Source organism: Anser anser, assembly GCF_964211835.1.
Source record: "Anser anser genome assembly, chromosome: 13".
NCBI classification, from domain to species: domain Eukaryota; kingdom Metazoa; phylum Chordata; class Aves; order Anseriformes; family Anatidae; genus Anser; species Anser anser.
In genome coordinates this window covers 21,825,937-21,848,360 of record NC_139734.1, presented here as the reverse complement: position 1 = coordinate 21,848,360, position 22,424 = coordinate 21,825,937, and the positions used below count along the sequence as shown (strand labels likewise).

General features: G+C 45.0%; 1 protein-coding gene across 1 annotated transcript; it reads right to left on the bottom strand.

The window, feature by feature from the left end:
* Positions 1 to 1,275: 1,275 nt before the first annotated feature.
* Positions 1,276 to 10,912, bottom strand: ITM2A (integral membrane protein 2A). Its single transcript, XM_083796655.1, has 6 exons — positions 10,733 to 10,912; positions 7,288 to 7,419; positions 6,875 to 7,063; positions 6,122 to 6,232; positions 4,839 to 4,989; positions 1,276 to 2,373 (listed from the first exon to the last, which is right to left on the bottom strand). Exons 1-6 carry the CDS (start codon positions 10,814 to 10,816, stop codon positions 2,285 to 2,287), a joined length of 756 nt encoding a protein of 251 aa, XP_083652781.1. The 5' UTR covers positions 10,817 to 10,912; the 3' UTR covers positions 1,276 to 2,284.
* Between the last annotated feature and the right edge of the window lie 11,512 nt (positions 10,913 to 22,424).

The following is a 22,424-nucleotide window of genomic DNA, read 5'->3' as shown; positions in this document are numbered from 1 at the left end:
CTGCTCAGAGCTGGAAGGAAGAATTACCGTCTCTGTTTTCAATAAAGCCAAAGCTTAATGCTGCAGTCAGATGCTCTTGCTCTCTGCAACTAACTCATTATAAATCTTCCCACTACCAAACCAAACCAGACAACCACCCCACCCTCGATATCCTCTCAGACGATCCGGAAATCTTCCCCACAGTAACTTGTCCAAGCACACAGCAAGTCTGCAGCCGCACTGACAAGTTTCTACTGCTTCCCCCGGTAAAACACACCTAGCACTCTAACAAATGAAGAGGTTTCTACAGCACTGTAGCTCAGTAACAAAGTTAAGGACACAAACACACTACACTCACTATTTTACAGACAAATGCTCTGATTACAAAGAGAGCAAAGCTCTGGTTTTGGGACACGTGCTCTGCATTGCCCTATACTTAGGGAGAAGAGCTGCGTTAATTTCCAAGACAAAACAACAAAATTCCCTACTGCCCCAGAGCTGGTCTCCTCCTTTCCCCCGCACACTTTCACAATGACAGAGGAGCTTCTCCTGTAGTGGCATTTTACCCGCTAGTTCTCAGCGCAGAAAGCCTGCTTGTTGTTTTACTTCCAGCTGTAGAAGTCACATATTTTCCAGGAAAGCCAGAAGGGTTCAATACATACTTCAGCTCTTTGAGCAATCAGACTAATAGAAATCTTACTGTCTCCTACCTCTGTGCTTAAAGCTGGAAAAAGCTGAAAGGTGCTTCAGTAAGATGTTGATTAATCCTCTGCTGTCTTGGAGTTATGATACACTGAAAGGACTCATCTCATGCGCACAGCCATAAATACAGTAACACAAGCATACTGTTGGCCACCAGCCTCCTCAACAACGTTGAAAGATGTGTGCTGTAATTCACCCAGTTTTCTTCACCATACCACAACTGAGAGGTGCTGCCCTCTTTCAACTTCTGAATTGAATTCAACTTCCAGTATTCAACTAGTAAGCTGAATTCAAAAAGTAAGTAATTCAACTTCTAGTAGCACTAAGCTTCACTAACAACTACATCACGGGGGATCAAGTTTGTAGTGATGCATCTCTTCCTCCCTCTGTTCCTCAAGTTTGTTTTGCACCACAAAGCATTTCCACAGTTAACAGGAAGAGGAAATCAGGCTTCACGGACTGAAGGAGGTAGGGGGAAGAAGGGAGAAAACCGAATGCTACCCCAGACCCACAACCCTCACTTCCCCCTCACGGCCCATATACCTGCGCAGTGCCCTCTGCTTCTGAGCACGAGGAAGTCACACAAACACCGAATTTTTAGAGAAACATTTATTACAGGGTTGCAGAATTTATGCCAATATAAAGTCCCTTAATAAAACTCTCATCAACTGCAGGATGCTATGTCTTCGCTGTCTTTATACTACAGCTTTCAAAAAAGGAACAATGCTCTGACTGCAGTAGTAACTGCTACTTGCTCATAAAAAGTTGATCTAAAAAGCTTGTATAAGCCAGTAGTTTAAGTTTACAACTACAGTCACGTTCACAAGTGAGCTATTACCAGAACAGATTCTTGAAATAGAAAGTTACAGGATAAACCAACTCATAACCAAAATACTGACAAGCTTTAAGAGCAACTCGATCTGAATCTAAGAACTAAATACCACAAAACCAAACAAAGGTAGAAGAATTAAGTGTAAGCTCAGGGAAGGTTCCAAATATACATACGAATTCAATACAGTAATTGCACAAAAAGAAAGGGTAGTGTTAGAGGTTTATGATCACTGAGGTTGGATTTTACATGCTTCACACATGGATGTTAAAATAAACCTTTAATGATATGCATCAGGAGGTTTTTAGCCAGGAGACTGAGTGCAGAGCTACTCTACAGAACTACACAAGATGTGCAAACCACAGATTATTAATACATTAATCATCCTGTGAAAGTTAAGGTGAACAGAACTGGTTCCAGCCAAGGAGTCGGTTAACATTTCTGTATATATGTTTTTCTGCCATTCCCAGATTACTGTAGATCACACACATTCAATGGATAAATTGATGTTACCCTTTTGGAAAAAAAAACAAAAAAAAACAACAAACAAAACCAAAACACCTTACTCAAATTTAAATTCTACAGAAAACTAAGAATAGGTATACCAAGGATCAAAGAAAGCTGAAATGGTGACTGTCTTCTGAAATACAAGCAATACACAGAAAATGCATAAGGCTTTTGATTATCACTGCACATTTTAATTTAAGAAGTCGACATCTAATGGTGAGACTTCTCAATGAAGGTGTGAACTAGTCACCTCCCATCCAATGCCTTTCACTGTTGACAGATCTTTGTTTCAACAACGAAAGAGTTTTCAAAGTGTCTGATTGAGTGACAGTTCTCCGCTGAACGTTTCTGCAGACCTGGGGACGAGATAAGATGAGAGCCTAAGTAAAGCAAGAGACCTGTAACTTTGCAGCAAGTATTTACAGGTTTTGTTTGTTTAAGTCATCACAAACAACAATGAAATACAATCATTCTGTGCAGAGTGTTTTTTACACCCACGAATTACCATTTGAGCTGGATACGGGCTGGTTTTCCATCAGAAAACCTCCCCCGTTCTCAGAACAGTGACAACTTAAGAGGGGGCTAGATACAGACAGAGAATAAAGCAAGATACTGTCATTTTACCTAGCATCCTGTAATTACTTTAGTGACAGAACACTGAACAGATTGTTTCTCATAGCCCTTCCTAACCACAAAGGAAAGTAAGGCAAAGACAACTGAAATTACAGGGAAAGAGCTGAAAAACTCTAAAAAGGTGAGGGGTAAAAAAAAAAAAAAGTGTTAAAAAAATAGTTCTTTGTCAGCACTTCTCTCCACCCCAGTATGCATTAACAGAGTAATTCTATAGCACAGTCTTCACATGGGAAGAGAGATGAGGATTTACCACTCAGCTGATGGTCTTACTGAATTTTTTTCCTAACACTACTAAGGTGATTTTCTCTATTCTGGGACATGCCAGCACTGGATCTGATACAGGCAGTTTACCTCTATCAGCTGTGAAGCTTTAATAGGGGACAAGAGAACACGGTAGTCCTGAAATCAAAGACAAGCTGATTGAAGCACATCGGTATACAAGAATTAGAGAAGAAAGCTTTAAGCTTGTTTAATAAGCACAGAATTGTTCAGAGTATGCGAGCAGAGCTATCCATAGAAGCCCACAAGCATTCTCCTAAATCAAACACAGCAGGGTACTGTTTCGTTTTGTAAACACTTAACAGCTGGACTATTAGCTCCTCAATTCACCTCTATCTTAGCTAAGAAGTTTCCGATGGCTATCCAACCGGATACACACGTCGAACAGTCAGGAAGACCTGTCCAGTCTCTCACGCCTTCACTTAGGCCTCCAGGGAACTGTCTGATCTAACAAAGCACTCCACAAACTCCACAAAATCTGAGTGCAAATGCAGCATCAGCTAAGTGAACAGTCTTCTCCACACGGTTTACAGGAGTTTATCCACTGCAGTCTAATTATTTAAGTTGGCCTGGTTTTGTGCATACTTGAAGAAAGGTGTACTAGAAATCTAATCCGGAGAACAAGAACAGTTTTCTCCTCAGCAGCATTCCTCCATTTCACTAGAAGTTTCTCCCCCTACCAAGAGCAAAACAAGGTCAGTTACAGGAAAGAAACTGTACTAAGGGGCATTGTTCGCTTGTTAGAATCCTTTTGTGGAAGTATTCTGTGGAAGTCATTTACCGTGCAGCAGAGCTGTCAGCAACATGAATTGAAACATGCTATAGCAAGACGATCTTAAGGAAACACTGCAAAACACTCTCTGCAGTACTGTCAGTAGGCTACAGTCTTTCAGACACAAGAGCAGTCAGTTCAGACTTGTTCACAACAGCTCTGACACATGCCTCTCCCTCCCATAAAAGGAACATTTACTGTTTCTTCATCTGCTTTTGCTATTTAGGACCACTGTTTTATGTTGCCACATACAGAGCCTTCCGTCTTGTAGTAACAGGACGTAGTCTCCAGCAAACAGCAGATGTGGCTCCTGACGCTGCAAGCTGTAACTGGGGAGAGGAAAATCTTGCCCAAGAGTTTGGCAGGAAAACTAGAGCAGAGAGTTCTGACAAACCCATCATTTGCATTCTGAAAGGCAGTAACTGACAAAGGATTAGTTTGCTCTGCATTTGATGAGAGCAGCAGACTAAATGGTTTGAGAGCTACAATGAACTAAAATCCACAGCATCACATTTCTGCACTTCAGGCCTCCTTCCAATATGTCAAACCACTGACACAAATTCATTCCTTTTTCACAGAATGGCTAGGGGTGGCACAAAGAGACATGGCGAAGCAGAAATAGAGCTCAGAAGTTCCCATGATGTGCTCTTCCTCTTTCAGAGGAGAAGTCTGGGATGTCCAGATCTAGGTGTTCAGTATTTTTCAGAGCAAATGAACAAGAAGATGATGATGTTATTTGGTGCTCCTGCAACCCAGTTTCAGAAATGACAGTGAAAGAGTAATCAACACCTACAGAGACCCACATAATCTGATGGGCTGTATGAGTTTTTAGGCCAAACTAATCCATGGCTTCAACCACAAAAATGGAACAGATTTGCTTATGTTCAAACCTGTTTTGGGCACTTAACCTTCTAACTCTGTAACCAGAAGCTTCTCTCACCATGCTTGACTGAAACTTAGACTTGTATTTGAAAATAGGGAAAAAAATATCCATCAGTTCTAACAGTAGCCTCAGCTCAGAAGTTATGCTGAACATGCAGATTTCCAGGTCTAAAAACCCTGACGGTGTATTTACCCTTTCCCTACTCCAATAGGAGTGGTTTGTTTTGTTTTGTTTTTTAACAGAAGGAAACTTACCTGTTATCTGGTCTCTGCGCTGAAGTCTGAAAGTCTCTTTTCCAACACACAGTTGGTAAATGAAGATACCCAGATCAGATACATTATCTATCTCCTCCGTAACCACCATTTCTTCACGGACTAGGTAAGTCTGAGGCAGGTAAGAACCAGTCTAAAAAGAGAAAATACCTTGAGATATACTATAACAGTAACAATTGACACTACTTTTTTTATTTGCTTTGGAAGGACTTGAAGCCTAGATTTCAGCTTTCCATCAGTTTAATATTAAAGATATGCTAGTCTTGAAGAGTTGCACACCAGAGAAGTTAAAAACTGACAAAGGCCATGTCAAACAGTTGCAATTACATTCAAGTAGAGTGCAGTTAATCTTAACTCTGCTTTCAAGTGCTTTGCAAATTGCTTGCTTCATATGAAGTCAACATTAAGAGAACCTGTTCAAGTTTATTTGTATGCAACAAAGTTTGCAGTTAAAACAGGGAAACTTTCATAATACTTAACTTTTGTAGGTCATGCTGTTTTTTTTCTTTGTATTAGGTATAATTGCCTCAAACATGAAAAATGAAGTCTTCACCAAAATGTTATAGCACTATTGAAGTAACTTGCCACCCCTCGCCATCAACTCCTAAAAGCAGGGGCAAGGGGACACACAAAGCTGATCTTCATTAAGCTAAAAAAAAAATAAATGAGCTAAGCTACATCAGGTGGCACCTAGCATTAGATATTGAGGAGTTGATGACTTTTTAAAAAAGTATATTCAACACACGATAGTTCAGTATCACATTTAATTTGGAAGTAGCAGCAAGCTCTATCAGATTGACCCATAAGATAAGCCTTCACAGAAGAATACCATTTTTAGTCACTGGACAGTCAAAATGCTTGCGGTGAGCTCCTAACTACAGTGCCAGTAAAACAGAACAATTGTTCTTTTCATTAAAACTCGCAGGGCAAGCGAGCTTTCCAGCGGCAACTTTGAGGTTTAGGCTTTCAATGACACTTGGAACTTCATCAAATTGCTTTATAATAGCTAAATTTAACCTTATTTACTAGTTGCTTTCAGCTTTCATAAAGCTATGTATTAATAAGAGCATTACCCATGAACCTACTCAACATAATATACACTGACAGCTGGCCTTAACTTTAGTACAGTGACTGAGCCAGGGGGATTATGTACTTCGATGGCAAGAGGACTGTTCTAGCAAAAGATTGTAGTTCAGGAGCAACATCCAGCATTCTTATCAGGAATTCTCTCATCAGCATAGCTAAACAACCAAGTCTCCACATACCGCCAGTTTCGCAAAGAGATCCATCAAATTCCTTGGTGGCATAACTATGGATGTGTTCAACGGAATCACATAGCAGTTACCCAGTTGCAAGTCAAGATATGCCGTCAAAAGCTGTTTTGGAGGGAAAAAAGGTTTTCAACTGATTAACCATGGCTTTTTGATTATTAGCACACAGTTCTACAAAGTCTAAGAAGTAACTTCAAAAAGATGAAGATCATGAACAGCTGGCCGAATGCACTGCTTTGATACAAGCCTCCAATGTAAGAACTTCGCTATTATCACTTTTCCAAAGTTCTTAATTACACTTTACAACAGAACTGGGAGCTGACTATAAAAGCAGTTTGTCCTAATTCTTAACAAGAGTAAAGTTTCTATCACTACAGAGAAAGTACTTGGCAGTGTGCTGTCATAACTGAAGGAGTCCAGTTAAGAACAGTACAGACAAGAGGAATCCAACAGCTGATAAGTGATTGTTCTCTACAAGTAATTGTTCAGACAAAGCATTAAGGTCTTCCTAGTCACTTCATCCCTACCACTGGGTGCAAAAAATGCAGAGACTAGAATTACCAACATAATCTGCCACCTCCCCCCCCCCTTTTTTTTTAAAATACAACTTTGCAGAGCACTCAGCCAGAGTCACCTGCATTTACAGGTCTCAGGAATGAAAACCTTGGAGCTATCCTGACTAGCATTCGCTCTAGTTTCCCAGTGAGCTGTGAACTGGTTATTTCTTACTGCTGCACACGTACTTACCCTATCAAAGTCATGGACAATCGCGGCTGGATCACTGTCTGAGAATTTCGGAACAGGCACATCGATGATGGCTATGTTATCGTCTTCCCGAATGTCAGCTTCTTCGGCAATAGGGAGGAAATACGGTTCCACAGCACGATCCCGGTTTTCATTTTCAAAGTAACACATTTCGCCACGGTACACCTTATGCTGAAAGTAAGAGCAAGATTAGTTATTTTTTTACAGTGAATATTGCTTTAAAACTACACTTCCACCACCTATGTTACAAAGAAGTGCAAGTCTGAGACCTGAAGCTTTTATAAAGGGTACAGAAGCCTTGAGGTCCCAGTTACCAAAAGATTTCTATTATAGAGGTAACCCATTTATTGTTGCACTTTTTGTTTAGCCATGCTTAAAAAGAACTTTCACACTACCTTGGGCATGAAGTACTTGTAGATGCAGGCTCCACCGACGACAACTCCTGCCAAGATGAACGCTAAGCCCAGCAGAGTCAACAGACATCTTCCAGAGGAGTTTTCACCTCCATGTGTGGCAACTTCCGGATCCTTTAAACAGAGAAGGATAAGAACTGAAAAAGTGTAGCCACCCATAATTTAAAGCAGACAGCTACCAAGTGCTTCACTTTGCCCTACAACCCGACGATTTTATTTCCTCTGGTGTGTGCTGAGAAGTCAAGCATCATAAAGTAAGAAAGCACTTCCACAAAATACTGCTGTATCATATCAAGATGTGTTTTCACACAGCACTGAATAGAGGATATTTCCTTCATTGCAATAATCTTTCTAGACAAACCTCTGTCCAGAAACTGTAGCTATTTGAAAAAAAACTATTTGAGCTGTAAGAAATTTAAATAACTGTAACAATTAGATACAGCGCTGCAGCCACAATATTGTACAAGGAAAGCAAGATTTGTAGAGCAAGGTCATTTTCAGGAACACAGTGTTCCCAAAGCCTACTTCCTATCCTCTCCTCCTCCATCAGATGGAAGAAAAACAGCATTACTGTTCTTAAAGAGCTGGACTAACACAGGAAGCTAAGACGCAATTTTGTCTATTAGTTGGGAAAGAGACATCTGACATAAATCCCACATTTGGGTTTCAGAACTTTCTCAGAATATGCACATTCACTGTGAAGGAGAACCACTCATCGGCTCAAGCACAGCCTCAAATTATGTCAAATAAGAATAAACTCCTGTGGTACATCCTACCTTGCAGCTTCAAAATCCTGCTCCCTTGGTGGAAGGCTGAGTAACGTTTTGTATATAGCAGCCTAAAAGCCTATAGTTCACTGACTTTGTTTTTTCCTGGTGCGCTTTCAGACAGAGGACTGCAGCCAAGGGAAACAACTCTCACCATTACATAACACGGTGATCACTTGTGTAATGCCGATCCAGAGTTAGGGGCGATATCTGACACATTTTAAAGCCCTGTTCTTTAGGTGCCTTCCTAGGCTTTCAGTCAAAAAGCCCACACAAGAGAAGTTGAGAGAAGAACAAAAGCACTGTCAAATCCTAGGCAAACAGAATAGACATTCACCTGGACAAATAAACTACGAAGAAAGAAAAAAGCCACAAATACTTAGATAACCTACATGTTTGGCACATAGTCCTTTTAATGATTCACGACTACAGCATTTAACAGTTTGCTTTCACAACCTGCTCTTTCAATTCAAAATGTAAAAAAAAAAAAAAAGATTTCACATGGGGTGCAAAAAAAAAAAAAATGTTTTCCTCTGTGCTGTTCCTAGATTCAGCACAGCTGCCTCCACGGCCATTCCTAATTCTGGTCCCCTTATTTGCACTCCTGTACAACACAATACATCAAAGTGACCTGTGATCAAAACAAGTCACAGTATTTTTACAAAGGCTGCGCATATTTCCATGCTCAGCAAGATATAGCAGTGTTAAAAGTCAAATACATCAGCTATGCGACTAATGAAACAAAAAAACACTCTGTTTAGTGAAAGTCAACACTCCTACATTCCACTCTCTCATCCTCCAAACAGAAAAGCGTTGGTTCAGCAAGACATAAGCTGCTCCAATTGGCTGGTTAAGTGTTTGTCAAAACAAAAAACTCAACTAGTTTCATGTCAGAATTACGCCACATTTACATGTCGTTATGTGGAAGCCATCTTTCAGAGCTAGCTTGGTTTTAAGATCAAGGCTGGTTCTGTTCTCATCGTGTTCTGCCATCTCCTCCACCTCACCGTTCCTTACTCATCGTTAGTAAGGCCTATCATTAGCTGAACGCAGCAGCCTGCGCCAGGTTCCAGCACTACAGACGTCCCAGCGCTCGGATGATGTCAAGGGCTAAGTAGCTACACTTGCGCCACACTTGTTTCAAACAAAGCCAAGCTATTTATCATATTAAAAAGCAATGTCAGAAGCCTGGATCTCAGACGACCGAGTTGACAGAGCTGATAAGAGAACACAATTCCAAGACTTTGCTCCAACAGGTTACACAGCCTCTGCTCAAAACCAATATGAGCAATAAAATACCTGCAAGGAAAACGCAGTTCTAAGCTGTGCAGTGACAAGCAAAGAAAACTAGGCATAACGGAGGAAAGAAATCACTCCTGTTAACATGGGCAGCTAGGTCAAGAGACGCTGTTGACACAGTCCACTCCAAAGTATCTGCAAGGAGAGCGCTCTGCAAGGTCAAGGGTTTGGTGCAGGTAGTCTAGGGGACTTTTGCTGTGCTGTTTCAACCATTGTTAGCCATTAAGCTTGTTTGCTCTCCACAAATATTCCATCAAAAGAATAAGCATTAGAACAAGTTTGTCTTCAAGGAGAGTTGTGACCTCGCTGTCTGCATGCCCTGAAGTCAGAGTGAAGAGATATTAGAAAAATAGTCAGACATGTATGCACACACGGACTGACCGAGAATACTGTGGTGTGCACGACAAAACGGTGTAAGCTGCTTCTAAACTGAAGGAGTTTAGCTATCGTGAGAATAGAAGGGAGGGCATAAGACAACGTTAGGGCTACGCTCAGAAGCTGCATGGCAGAGGCCACTGAAGACACGCACAGCAAAAGCTGCCTGAGGAGCAGCTGATGAGTTTGTCCCACAAGGAACTATCTGACCTCTCTAATTTGGAGCTTGCCCTCTGTGCGCAGTTTCTCAGCTTCCTCCTCGACCTGCAGCCGGTGCTGTGGCGGCAGCCGTACGGGGCACGGCTCGGGCAGCTCGAGGGAGCCCGCTGGGCAGCAACGCCACGGCACAGCCTTCCCCGTGTCGAGGGGAGGCTCCTCCAGGTGAGGGCACGGCTCCTGGCGGTGTGTGCTGGGTTACCAGTCGGTTAAAAACCAGAACACAACAGCTCCTCTCCACGAAAAGGAATAAACTCAGCCCGCGGTGCTCTTCTAGACCTACCGCTTTATTTACCTAGCGGCCGGCCTCCAGCTGACTGAAACCGCTGGCAGCTACGCAAGGCACCTCCAAAACAAAGCCTCCCACAAACTTACAAAGTTCAGCGCGAGTCAGCAGCGCGACAGCGGGCGGCCGGGAAGGAAAAGCCGACCGCAGGGCGCCGGGTTTCTATTTCCAGCGCTCCGCCGCAACCTCCGCAGCTCCGGCCCGGCAGCTCCGGCCCCGCACCCGCAGCGCCGCGCCCCGGGGCCCCGCAGCCCTGCCGGGAGGAGCTGGCAGCCGCCTGGAAGCCGCCTGGAAGCCGCCCGAGCGGCCGAAACCGTGAGGGGGCCGTGAGGGGACCGTGAGGGGACCCCGCACCCGGAGCGCCGGCAGCCGTCACAAAATGGCGGCGGCCGCTTCCTCCTCCTCCTCCTCCTCCTCCTCGCCCTCCCTCACCGCCTCCTCGCCCTCTCGGCCCTCGCCCCCCGCCGAGCCCCGCCGCCCGCACCCTGTCGGCCACCAGCGCCTCGGCCGCCTCCTTCTTGGCGCCGTCCTTCTGCGCGAAGGGGGAGCTGAAGGCGATCTTCACCATGGCGCCGCCGCCGCCGCGTTCCGCCGCTCAACGGGCTCCGCTCGGCGGGGCGGGGCCTGAGCGCCGTGGCCACGCCCCCTCCGATCAAAGGGGGCGGGGCCTCCGCGAAGCTCCGCCCCCTGCAGTCCCGGGGGTGGAGGGGAGGGGAGCGCCCGGCTCTGTGTGGGGGGCCCTCAGTGTGCCAAAGTCCCTTTTCGGCCCTAAAAGCACGCTGCTTGCCCCCAGAAAGTGGGGAATGAAGTGCAAGGAAGCACAGGCACCACCGTTGCACGGGGTGCTGTAAGGTCCACGCAGCACAGGCGCCATAACACGGGGTGCCGTAAGCTCCGTGAGGGTGCCCGCCGCCGCCGCGTGTGGGGGTGCTGGGGGAACACGCGGCAGGATGGCACCCTGCGGGCACCCTGCGGGGGATAAACCAGTCACCGGGGCACCTGGGTGGTGAGATGGGCACAGCATCTCACCTGTCCCCCGTGCCAAGGCCGATCTGCCTCCCCAGCCCTCAGCACGGGCCTCAGCGAGCAACCCGTGCTGTCAGGGAACCTTCCAGAAGCACCACGGTTTCTCCCCACTGGGGTTCGTACAGCTCCACAGCCGCACCTGGAGCCTTGCAGGCAAGGGTACAGACCTCACCGCTGCCTTAAAACACCTGCATCCTAACAATGGCCCAAAATCTGGGAGAGGCCACCAGTGACGTGGTAGCACGCGGTGAGGGGACAGTAGCAGGGAGATGGCACCCGCTGCACGATCCCCCAGCCTCCTTCCTTTTATCTGGGCCCCTCTCTGCACGCTGCTCAAGTGGGTAATCCCATAAATGATTAATATTATGTGTTTGCCCCCAGAGCACGTCACCAGTGAAAAGGAGGCGTCTCGGGGCCATACTCAGCATGGCACTGGGGTAGGATATTTTTAGTCAAGTGCACCAACAGCCACCCACCTCCCGTCTCCTACGAAATATGGCCTAAGGAGGCTAGAAGACAGACAAAACATCACCATTCATTAATGTCTCCAAAGGGGGAGAAGAAGAAAAGGCTTCATATGTTAGAATGTCTGAAACCATCTTCTCCTTCATATGATGAAAGTCTGTGTCAGCCTCATTGGAATTTGACTTTACGGCTCTTGAAAGAAATCTGTTTTGAATCTGGTGCCTATCCCATTGAACTCTTCCCCGCAGACAGCTGTAATTAAACAGAACTGAACCCTATGCAAATATTGCAATAAGTAATTCTTCTAAGTGTAAACAAAATGCAGTGTGTATTCCAGCATTCAAAGCATGTTCCTGTTATTCTACAGATGCAATATCACTGTTATTTCCTTTCAAGATCATAGGTTTGATATTGCCGCCTTTCATGTTAGTAAGAATTTTGACTTTGACTTCGTTCAGAGGAGAACAGTCTTTTATGTTTATTTAACCTGACTTTGTCTAGTAACAGAAAACACTTTTACCTCATTTTGCCAAGAAACCAGCTAAAATTTAATTTTCGTACTTCATAGCCTTAGCATGTTAAGAATGAGTTAAAGCATACTATTAGCATAGTCCTTAAAACACAGATTTAAAAAGAGATTAGAGAAATTTCCTGTGTGGCCAATGCAATATCTGTGCTCTATAAGCTGACAGTTTATCTATTATATAAGAAATTTTCGGTATCTCAATCTAGGCTAATTATTTAGTGCTTAAACAAACTGACTTTATTTTCCAATTACCCAACACCTTTACTTAAAAAAATGACACAGAAATGAAGCTGGAATAGACCCTTGCTATTTATCAAGGCTAGTATCTGTACATCCTGCTTGCTTCACTGTCTACATCCTGTGATGCACTGCAAGGGATGGATGCACCTTGAAAGACTGTGCTCAGATAACAATTCAAATACATTTTTTTTTTTTAACCTGAATTCACTGAATTTGCAAAACTGGAACTGTCATAAGATTCATCTTTTTTTTTTTTTTTCATTTCTGTTTGTAGCATCTGTGACAACCCACATGTGAAAAAAAAATATCTTAATATGTTCAAAACTTCTTTAAAATGTGCAATGTCCAGGAAAAAGTTATTCCAGTATCATCAGACAATTTTTTCCTATCCTTATGCACTGATAATAGCTGTCAATTTAGTCAGTAACTTTTCCTTCCATGTAAAATCATTGTACAACATTCTGATTGTATTTTGTAGACCAGCTGTAATGTGAAGTAACAGGCCTGGGAAGACAAATTCCACCCTGAGATGCACAGACATAAGGCAATTCAATTTTTTTGCCATCCTGAAATCATCAGGCTGTTCTACGGAATAAATATTAGAGATCTCCATGGGTGACTTCATCGTTTTGTCTGTAAAATGCTTTTGTATTAGCCTCTTAGTACTGGCCCAGTTTTCTTTCAGACTTTTCCCACATGTTGGCTCTAGTTTAGGCTTGGAAATTCCAAGACATCTAAACAAGTAGCATCATTTATTCTTTTGAATTTAGTAATATCTTTGATTTTCCTTCTACTAAAGCATCCTGGGCTTGCTTATTTATTTATTTATTTAGGTATTTATTCAGGTGATCATCTTAATCACCTTGAAAGGCAAGAGGTAATCCCCTCATCCTTAATTATCTTTTTAATTCTTCTGGATTTGTAACGTTAAAGCAATACCGCTCTAAAATGTAACAAATGTACAGATCGGATTGTCTTAGAGACTGGAGGAATTCGTCCAAAAGAAGAAGGGTGAACGGGTGTGCCGTATTGGCTATGATTCTCTTGCCTTTAAGCCTGCTCATGAATTGCTGTGAACCACGTCTCTTAAAAGTGATATTAAACACGGACACCTCTCATTGTAGTGGTAGTGATGACATAAGTAGACCAGACAGTCTAAGAATATTAATTATAATGTGCAGCAGTATGTTTTATTGAGCGAATCATTGATTCAGCAGATAACGTCACTTGAACCATCTTTTTGAGCAACCCTGCTGTAGCACTAAAACTAATTTTCAATGTGTAGGAGTTTTTAAACTATTCTGATGTACTTTTTAAAAACCACAAGCTTCAAAGCGTGTTCATGTTTATTCTATCTCCTTCTCATGTATGCCAGCAGAATGCTTTTTTACCTTTTGGGAACAATATGGTATTACATTTGTCATAGCTCGTATTCTCGGGCTTTGAAGTAGAAGGCACTACGTGTGTGCACAGTCTTCAGTCATGTGCATTGTTCTAGTTCAAACAAAAGTATGATCAAGAGGGCTGCAGTCTGGCAAGACATGTAAGCACACGCTTTACATTTCAATGGTCACTCACAGCTTAATATTAAGCATGTGTTTAAGTTTTTTGTTAGACTGAAAACCATGTACATAGCTAAGTACTGAAGTGCACATTCAGGCAGCAGGGGCTTGGTACTCTTCCTGCCCTTTACACAAATTCACATGTACAGTGACTGGCCCTTATTAAATACACATACAGGAGCATTGCACTGCTGAGCCCCAGCCTGGAAGCAAGGTAGCACACAGAGAAACAATAATTAATACAAGTAATTGATAACAGTTTTAAATATACACTCTATCTATAAAATGATATTTTTTTATGAGTAGCATAGTCACTGAAAGAAGGGCAACAAAAGGTAAATAATGAGTACATCACATAAGACCATTAAAAATGAAAGAGAAGCTACAAGGGTGCTAACGTTTACAAAAGGAAACCTTCCCTAATTTTGGCTGTTTATAGTTACCCAGATACTTGAAGTCCTGTTTTTAAACTCTGGTCCTTTTCATCCCTCTTTGTAAGACTTCCTCCTTCCTCATCTCCTCAGCCTCTTTTCCTTCACTCCCTAGCTCTGATATTCGCTGTCTTCACTGCTTCTGAAATCAGAGATCGTGGTTCTTTCCTCTTTTGGTCCCTGCATTTCTACCTCACTCGTGTTTATAAGGCTGTTGATAAGGAACCTATCAGCACTTCAGACTACGAAACTGCCACGCTGCCAGCTGCCAATACAAACTTTCACAGGGGAAAGGTTTTCCCCCTGGGTTGTGATGAATTTGGGGCTGTGACTGAAGATACCAGTTTCTGGACAGAGATTACTGTGTTTGCTCCACTGACTTCCCGGAGTGCTTTTCTTTGTTACAGCAGCATTAGATTAATATCTGAGGCAAAGCCAGCAAACATTACTCATTTCTACTGATCACCTCATTACCAAATACTATAACAGGGATATTAGCTAAATGCAAAGTAGCCTATTTGCATTCAGGAGAAAGTCAGGAGCCCATTTTCTCTGTAGTGACAAACTGCGGAAGTGATGAGCAGAAAAGTGAGCCTCAGGGAGACAGAGACGGAGAGGTGATTACCGACCAAGCAGCAACGTCAACAGCATATCCTCTAATGACTGTGCCCAGACTGAGCAGCGCAGAGGACCCGGCTGCCCACACAGCAGATGCCTCACAGAGCAGAATTCTGCAAGAAATTCCAGTCCTCCAGAAAATCTGCAAAGCAAACAGCACGCCCAGAGTGATCAGCAACCCCAGTGACTAAAGGGCCGGATTCACCTCTGGTGTAACTGCAGTGAAGCAAGCAGAATTACACCAGAGGGATGTGAGGGCCCCAGCATCTTGGCAGGTCTGAAAAAGCGTTGCTAAACTCTGGTATTAGAGGAAAAGCAATAAACACTCAAAGCTCAAGCTATCTTCTACCGAACTGACCGAATAGGCATTTTTGGACAGAGATTATTGTTTACCTGGGCATTGAGGGGTGTCATCTCAGGTCCCCCCTTTTTGCTTTCCCCCAGAACCACCCAGACGGACTGTATGCCCCCAGCAATTCTCCCTCTGGCCGAGGTGGGCTTGCTGAGGCTCAGTTTGCTCTGCTGCTCGATGGCACCATGCTGCGAGTCCACCTGCCTGGGGCTGCTTCGGGCGAGGGACCCCAGCCTAGGCGAGAACCATGGGGCTGTTACTTATTAGGCACCCTAAATGGGAAAGTGCTGGGGTTAACCCCACCCCTCCATCCTTGGCATTTTCTCTGTGTCCTACCCCCCCTGCCTGCTCGCAGTGGCGGTGGGGCGGTGGCAGAGCCCCTGTGCAGGAATGCAGCGCAGCAGCAGCACGGCCCACACCTCCGCCCCCCAGCCGGGGCCTGGCAGGCATTGCTGCAATGTCCAGCCTCGCTTATCAACAGCAGCAAAACAACCACGCGTTGACTGTGCTTGTGAACACAGGCTTAGGTTGAACTTAGCTCTGGTGCAAGCACGGACACAGGCGCAGCTTGTTTGGCTATGTTTTACGAAGCTGTGCCGAGCTCGGCGTGCTTGCCTACAAGTGCAGTTAAGCTAGAGCCATGCGTATGTTGCGGCCGTGTGATCATCTTCCCAAATCAACAGCGCTGTGTTGGCAGAGATCCCTAATGCACTGTCAGAACTGTGCAATGCCCGGTGCAGCTTGTTGGACTCGTTACGTGCGGTTGTACTTCGGGACGTGTCGATAGAGCTCTGCACACAGCTCTTGTCTGGCATAATGAAAATACTGCCTGCAGAGATGGGACGCTCCTAAACGGTGTGAATGATCGCTGTGTGATCAGCTTAACACCGATTCAGGTTTTCAGTGAGGAGGCAGTTCTGAAAGAAGCCGGGGTTTGGTCTGATTGTTTACATCCGTACGTGTTCCATGCGTACCGCTTGCATATTGAACAGCTCTATCTGTTAATATGGTATTAATAAAGGATTTATAGCTAGACAACATTCCAGCTGGAGACTCTGCTTATTTACAAGATGATATAATCAGGCACCAGTCTGAGCACTGCACTAAGAGACTATAGGAGGTTTCGGAGCCGGGGTGAAAACTCGTAGGTGGATCTTTCATGGGCTTTAGCAGAGTTTCATTAATCATGCAGAGGTATATGAAAATTGGAGCTGATAGCATATAGTTAGTAAAAAAAGCTATACTACAGTTAAAGAGACACCTTTCCTCCAATACACCCTGTTTGCTGTTACTTGTCTATCTGAAGAAGAGCAAGTATATATTTTAGATGTTATAGCAATATAACTAATTTGTAAGAACTTAACAAAATATTTTGTGTCACCTTACTTACCAACCTGCTGTCCATTAATGCTGACAAAAATTGCCATTGTACTTGCCTTTGAGTAAAAATGCATTGCTAATTTTGCAGCCAGTTGCTCTGCAGTTTTACTTTCTTTCAACTAATGATATAATACGAATTTTCAGAAAAGATGCACTTATGGCAAGTGAACCTGTCTTCACTCTCATCTACTCCTCCAGGCATTTTTTTAGCGTACAGGTGTCCCTTTTCATCTGTGTGAAGCCTATACTGTCAAAAATAGAAATACCGCAGAACACCTGTCCCAACAGCAGCTTGGAGTGCAAATCTTGTCAGTTAAAGAGATTTGTTGCTCTTTTTTTCCTGCAGATTGTAGGCAAAGTTGTGCAATGGGCTGGAGATTTTCTGTTAAGGAGCAGAACAGGTGATAGTGGTATCCTGTCACGGTCTTTATCTCTGAGCAAAGGGACTTACAGCACTGAGAGGCAAAGCCTCAACAAGGTTGCGGTGTCTGTTCCGGGGTGAAGATGAAAGCTCATTCTGTAAGACGCAGGCTACGAAGCCCAGCTTGAGTTTCCTCTTTGCAGTGCAGAGAGGAAGAAGCATTAAGAGAGGAAGAAACATGATCACATGCACACACACACTTATACACAAGCGCACACTTACACGTGCTAAGTTTGATGCATATATGAAATATTATGTTGTCAGAACAAATCCTAATAGCATTACTATTTCTTAGTAGTTTTGAGAAGATGGCTTTTGATTCTAATGCAAAGGAAATCTACTGTCTACAGCATTTTTGCAGACTACGGGTTTTACTGCAGAAGGTGTTTTCTGTTCGTATGATACCACATCACGATACAGGAAATAACTTGTGGTACTTTATTTTCCTGTTCCAAGAAATCTCTTCAAAGAATTTGTTTTCATGCTGAGGAGACACCTGGTGATGTTGGCAGTCTTTGATGGGACCCAATGCAATGCTATTTTTGAACGTGTTGAATCTCCAGCAGACAGCAGAGTGAATAGCATTCTGGGTTTGAAGGAGTGGGACTAAGAAATCCCAAAAAACAAACAAACAAACAAACAAACAAATAAATAAATAAATACGGCGCTTTCTTGTATGGCACTTTTGTATGAAGCTCCCCAGTTCAGAATATATACTGAATGTATCCCCAATTTGGGATATACTGAAATCTCACAAAACTAATGTTAAGGGCATGTGTATTGGCCTAGATTTAAGACCATAGAAACGTGGAAATGTTTGTTGGAGGGGAATTTGGTTGGTTATTTAGTTCAAACTCTGACTCAGATAAGTACTACCACCACCATTAGGTGGGGTTTTGTGTAGCTGAATTGTGAAAAACACAAAGGATGAAGACTTTCCAGCCCGCCTTGGTAACCTGTTCCCGTACCACACTGCCTTCCGACTGAGTTTTGGCTTCCTAATGTTCAACCTGTGTCTCCCAAGCCACAACCTGTGGCCATTGCGCCTTGCTTTTGCCTTCTGGCACCGCTGGCAGGAGTTTGCTTCTGGCATCTCTGCAAATGCCCTTCAGATAGCTGTGGGCAGCTCTTAGGGCCACCCCCGGCCTCCTCTCAGCAGCCTCTGGCTGCAGCTCAGGTGCCCTGGGCCTCCATCGTTTGGCTCTGGGCCCTCTCTGGTGTCTCTGCGTCCTTGAGCAGCCGTAAAGCTAAATGCAGCCTCCAGGCCTCACTCAGTAGAAGGGAATAATAGTTTCCCTCATCCTAACGTAGCCCAGCATGTGGCTTGCCTTGTTCAAGACATGAGCACGCTGTTGGCTCACGCTCAGCCTGGCATCTGCTGTAATCCCCAGGTGCTTTCCAGCAGGGCTTTCCTTTCGTGCTGGGGCAGGGGCAGAGTGATACTGGTAGGAGGCAGTGCTCAGCCAGAGCCCAGGGGGTCAGCTCCAGTGATGTGGAGGATGTCTTGTTCCTGCTGCCCTGTTTCTGACCCTCGGCTGTTCTCCTGTCATGCAACTGAGCGTATAGGACGGAGGGTTTCCAGGAATGTGAATGTTCTGCCCTGGCAAACCCATCTCTGTTCTTCTGCAGTTTTGAATTCCTTAGAATTTCGGTAGCCTTTCTGGTGTGAATTGTGTCGGCGCTTCATTTCCTGGAGACGGCAATGCAGTCGCCCTGCAGGAAGAGCCATGCAGAGGCAGCAGTGTGTTTACTTCCACTTCTTTAAGGATTGCCTCACAGAAAAATACAGTTCTCGACAGTTATGTTGCAATGCTGCATCCTTTGGTAACGCTCACACACACACGGAACCAAATTATGTCCCAGCTTCATGCAACGATAATCTTGAAATTCATATGCTGGAAATTCACATGGGATCATTTGCCCTAAGGGCTAACGACTCTTCACAGTCTCTTGGGGTTTTGATATTTCCCAAAGCCTACATTAGGGCTGCTTCTGCTGCTCACAGCCTGCTGCTCTTGCTGCCCGGTGAAGTAGCGTCCACACGCCCGCCATGCTCAGCAGGAAAATTAGTTCAGTCTCAGCACTCCGCGGGTTTCCCAGGGGGTTGTCTGGAGAACGATGACCTTATTTCTAGGTTATTTTCTCCTCCTTCTTCCCAAGTGAATATTTCCATTAGTGAAGGACATGATCTCCCCTGCTGTGTCCTGCTTACTGTCTGTCATTTGCCGGAGGCCTGGAGATGGAGCTATCTTGAATCCAAATTTAACCCTGTGTCAAGCGTGCATCGCCACTCTCCTGAAATTTAGCTACTTTCATTAGGTAGAGTTGGATGGTGTTCTGTGATACAAAACGATGTCACGGAAATTAATGAGAATGTTAGAATTCTTCCACTTACATCCTGTATAACCTACTGAGAATAATAAGTAGACAGAATATAACAAATAGAAGTGTCTTTGGAATTGCTTTGTGAGAACATTGCTTCAATTATTTGGATGAGCTTCTTTTTCACCTTAATTAGCAGAACTGTGTCTGGTTCATTTCAAGACCTATTAGAAATAATATTAACTGGGGGCAGTTTCTGTTCAATTACTGTACCAGAAGGATAAGGTGCATGCAGCTTCAGTCCTGTTTTCCATCATGCGGACATTAGAAATGGTCATTCCACTGACGATAGAGCACAGATTGTTGTTTTCATAACGACATTGCTCACTGTGCTTTCATCAGTCTGATCAGCAAGAAAGGAGGTGCTGGAACAGCGCTGTGCGGGGCAAAGAGCTGGAGAGGAAAGAACAAGTGGCATGGGTAGGAAAGTGGTGGAGAGCAGCACTGGAGGAAAGGGGAAGGAAGGGCTTGCTAAAATGTAAAATCCGGTGCTCTTTAAAAATATTTTACACTTCACATACCCATTCTGATCCTCTGTGCAAAGCATTGCAGCCATCAGGCAGCATTGCACTGAGGGTGGATTTGGAGCCCTACTTATGCTGAGGAAGTACGGCCTCGGTGCTTGAGCACATCGCTGTCTCCTTGAGTCTATGTCTTACTGAGAGAGCACTGTCATTTGCAATCAGAAAACAGATAAAGAAATTATTTACAACACCTGACTCTGAAGGTTTGGTACCGGTATGAGAGGATCTGCTGCAAACTCAGCAGCAATAAACGTGCGTGTGTGTGTTTGCTCCTGGGAGCCACGTGTTACAAACGTGTCACAGACCCATGGCTGCTGCCCCGATGCTTCTCTCTCCTGCCATGCTGCTTTCTGCCTGGCCATCCCTCCCCTGGGCCGTGCAGCCCCGTGGCCAAGCGCTCCCCAGCTGTGCTCAGCCCCCCCAGCCCACCCTCCCCTGCCTCGTCCCCAGGAGAAGCCGTGGCCCAGCAAGGTGCTGCTGTCCTCCACCGCACGTGTTCCTGCAGACGGATTCTGCCTGTGGTGTCTCCTGCCTACCTAGCTGTATTTTCTGAACAGGAAACCACAAAGTAGACAGTCGTAGATTACAAAAGATGCTATAAATCAGCATGCTAAGACCCCGTATGTAACAGAAGCACAGTGTGTATTTAACTCTTCAACAGACATATTTCAGGGATCATGTGCTCTCAGCTCTGCATTTGTTGTACATATATATATATAATTTATAATACATTTATAATTAATAATACATTATATATAATATGTATTGTAAAATGCAGCTGGTACAAGAAGCCATGTGAAAGGGCGTTGGCTTCTATCTAAAAAGACCAAGGGCTCTCCAAGGGTGGAGCTCCCAGGGAGGGTTGCCCAACACCTGGACGTGCCGCAGGCAGGAGAGGCGGCTGCTGCCAGCATCCCCGCTCCCATCCCCGCCTCTTGCAGCACAACCACGCTGCTGGGCTTGTGCTGTCAGCCTGCGATGGGCATGTTGGTGTGGAGCATGGAACTTGCTGGCTGCTCGGCAGGACGAGCAGCAGCCGTCCAACCGTTGTGCTAAGCTCTGTCTGAAAGGATGGCAGCAGGCTGAGTTACAGAGCAGGGGAAAGTTTGGAAGAGTGAAACGCGGCGCTGGGGTGGCTGTGGCCGTGGTCATCCATGGCACCTCCTTCTCTCTGCTCAGACCATAGCAAGTGGCTGGGGTTCAGGCCTTCACTGCTCCTCTGTGGTCTAGAGATGTGATGCTAAGAGTGGAACAGCGGGAGACTGTTGGTCCGTGAGCCGGACCGTTCCTTTGGGATCCATGCAGAGGATCACCCACACCCTCCACCCAAGTCCTCTGCTGCCTGGGCCCGGTGGATAAGCTCTCTGAGGCTGTGGGCAGCCGTGCCCTGATCCTGCTCACCCTATGGAGGAGGACAAGAGAGGTTGCCCTGCTGTGTTGCGGGGAGCCAGATGGGCCAGGGCTTATTGGAGACCAGAGAGAGGAGGTTCATTCATCAGCTTGTTATCTGCTCACAGCATTGGCCGATCCGCCTTCCCCTGGCTGAATTCAGCCATTTCCATGTCACTGCTGAGTCCGAAGGGGGGACGCCAAGGGCCCAGAAAGCCTTATCAGCCCCTGCCTTCTGGCAAACACTGAATCAAATTCGAACCTTTGGTCTTTCTCCTCCAAACCTTCTCCTTCTGGCGCAGGTCCCAGCAGGGGTGGGGTGCGCTGGAGCCGTGCAGCTGCTGCTCTCGGGACTGCCGCCCAAACACAGGAGACGGTTCTTTCCTGGGAAGCCAAGAGGCAGCTGTAAAACCCACTCCCACCGGCTTCAGAGACTTTTCTAGAGACCTAGTGCCGTCAGAGAAAAATCCAGACCTCGTTTCTTTTCCCAGTTTTTCCACAATAGCTTTAAGAAAGAAAGAAAAAAAAAAAAAGCACAGTGCAAAACAAAAAGTTCAATCCCTCCAGGCTGAAAGGAAGTGAAATCAAAAGAGAAATACAATTTCTACAGACAAGCTTTGTATTTTAGGGAAGCAACTGTTGGCAAAGGTCAGGGAGGAACGTGACACAGACAGATGGACAAACAGCGAGCGGGAGCGCTGCGTGCTGCCGGCACGGCTGCGCCCTTGCAGTTCTGCTCATAGCGAATGCTAGCACACAGAAAAATCCTCTCAGCTCTACTTCTCTATTGCCCTTCAGAAATCACCGTAAGGTATCTAACTAGGGGATTTTTCAGATGTAAAATTGAACCAGAAGATAAA

Excerpts from the sequence above, each read along its gene's own strand:
- ITM2A (XM_083796655.1), bottom strand. The coding sequence starts at position 10,816 with ATGGTGAAGATCGCCTTCAGCTCCCCCTTCGCGCAGAAGGACGGCGCC. Across the intron at positions 7,420-10,732 it reads AGGCGCTGGTGGCCGACAGG|GATCCGGAAGTTGCCACACA; the intron begins GTGCGGGCGGCG and ends CTCTGTTTAAAG. Across the intron at positions 2,374-4,838 it reads GCGCAGAGACCAGATAACAG|GTCTGCAGAAACGTTCAGCG; the intron begins GTAAGTTTCCTT and ends TCTCGTCCCCAG.